The sequence below is a fragment of the Perkinsus marinus genome (genome assembly GCF_000006405.1).
Source record: "Perkinsus marinus ATCC 50983 genomic scaffold scf_1104296956436, whole genome shotgun sequence".
Lineage (NCBI taxonomy): Eukaryota > Perkinsozoa > Perkinsida > Perkinsidae > Perkinsus > Perkinsus marinus.
In genome coordinates this window covers 167-1,615 of record NW_003207496.1, presented here as the reverse complement: position 1 = coordinate 1,615, position 1,449 = coordinate 167, and the positions used below count along the sequence as shown (strand labels likewise).

At 47.7% G+C, this 1,449-nt stretch overlaps 1 protein-coding gene across 1 annotated transcript; it reads left to right on the top strand.

Moving 5' to 3' along the window:
* Positions 1-24: 24 nt before the first annotated feature.
* On the top strand, positions 25-980 carry Pmar_PMAR020838 (hypothetical protein; the record flags this gene model as incomplete). Its single annotated transcript, XM_002775164.1, has 1 exon — positions 25-980. The coding sequence occupies one exon, from the start codon at positions 25-27 to the stop codon at positions 754-756; it is 732 nt and encodes a 243-aa protein (XP_002775210.1). The 3' UTR covers positions 757-980.
* Positions 981-1,449: the final 469 nt, after the last annotated feature.

Below are 1,449 nucleotides of genomic sequence, written 5' to 3'. Positions count from 1 at the left end.
GCGGCTTATAAGGGGCCTCGCGGTATGTACTGTGCTGAGAAGGACGCTCCGTCCAAGCTTATTATGGCGTTCAGACCGTATGAGGACAAGTGGATGTACAATGCGACCTTCGGTGATTTCAAAATATATGGGCTAACGAAGATCAATACCATCGCATCTATCGGATATAGCCAGATATTGTATACAGCATCACCGGGTGGATCACCAGATGAGCAGAGTCTGAGGCTACCGGATACCTATCAATTGAAGGGATTCGTTACCTCCATGGGTCTGGGCGTCAAGACCTTGACCCGTATGTTGTACTTACCCCGCAGCCACGGCCAATCAGAGATTGTGATGAACGGTGAGCCTGAGATACGCTTAACCTATGGCGCGTGTCTTCAGCCTGTGAATCATCATTTTTGCCAATTTGCTCACGGCAAGGGCTTAAGTGTGGCCCTCCGCTCTGATGCTACGCACATGGTCGTCTACAATGATGCCATCCCCGTGAAAGAATTCCAATCGGTAGCGGACACAGTGAACTATCCCTTCAATATTTTGGTATTGAAAAGAGAGGAAAAAGGGTTGGATGTTTTACTCTCTCTTATGGACAATCGCACACAAGTTGGTCAAGAGGATTGGTGGATGACAGGAAAGGCCATGACCTTGGATCTATTCCGTGATACTTTGACAATACACCATGGTCCATGGATATATGGTTATGACCCGTCACATCCTACCCCTCCGGATATTGTCCTCAAGGCGTGCCATCCCTAATGTTACCAGCCTTGCTCGAGCTTGTTACGAGCCTATTCCACCGTATAGGGGCGTGATTATTTAAGAAACAGCGTTATGATTCTCGCTTTTAGGGAAGTCTTTATGTTGAGGCTGTCCTTGACATACAGTCCGTCGGGAAATGTACTCGCGTGCTGCATTGTTCATGGCAAACTTGCGAGTTGTGACAACTCGGTTGTCCATTCTCGGTCAAACTCTTTGATCCATATAACAACGCTGTTATCATCTTCATTCTCACTCAGTAACTTCGAGTCTTGTATTGCACCTGAGTTGCTACTGTCAGTGATTAACTGGGAAGGATTGTGCTCGAGCCCCACGCTACTACAAAGACGTTTGCCTCTTTGATGCTGATCAGCCACCGCATGAGCAATCGGCCAGTCAGTGTGAATCAGTCAAGATTCTTGACTCATCGGCGTAAGCTTTTTAATTTCTTTGTCAGTATTCGGCTAAAGATACGGTCGTAAATTAGCAGATGCAAACGCCGCGACAGATTCAATCTCTACTTTTCATTCGAACTTTCAGGAGCTACAGGCTGTTGCCCCTCACTGCATCCTACCGCGAGCCGCAAACGTATTGCTCCTAAGCAACACGACCAAGTCCATCCTCACGAGGCATGAGGATGGACTCGGTCATGAGTCATGGAGGATAGGTGCTCTCGATGAAGAACTGGTAGTG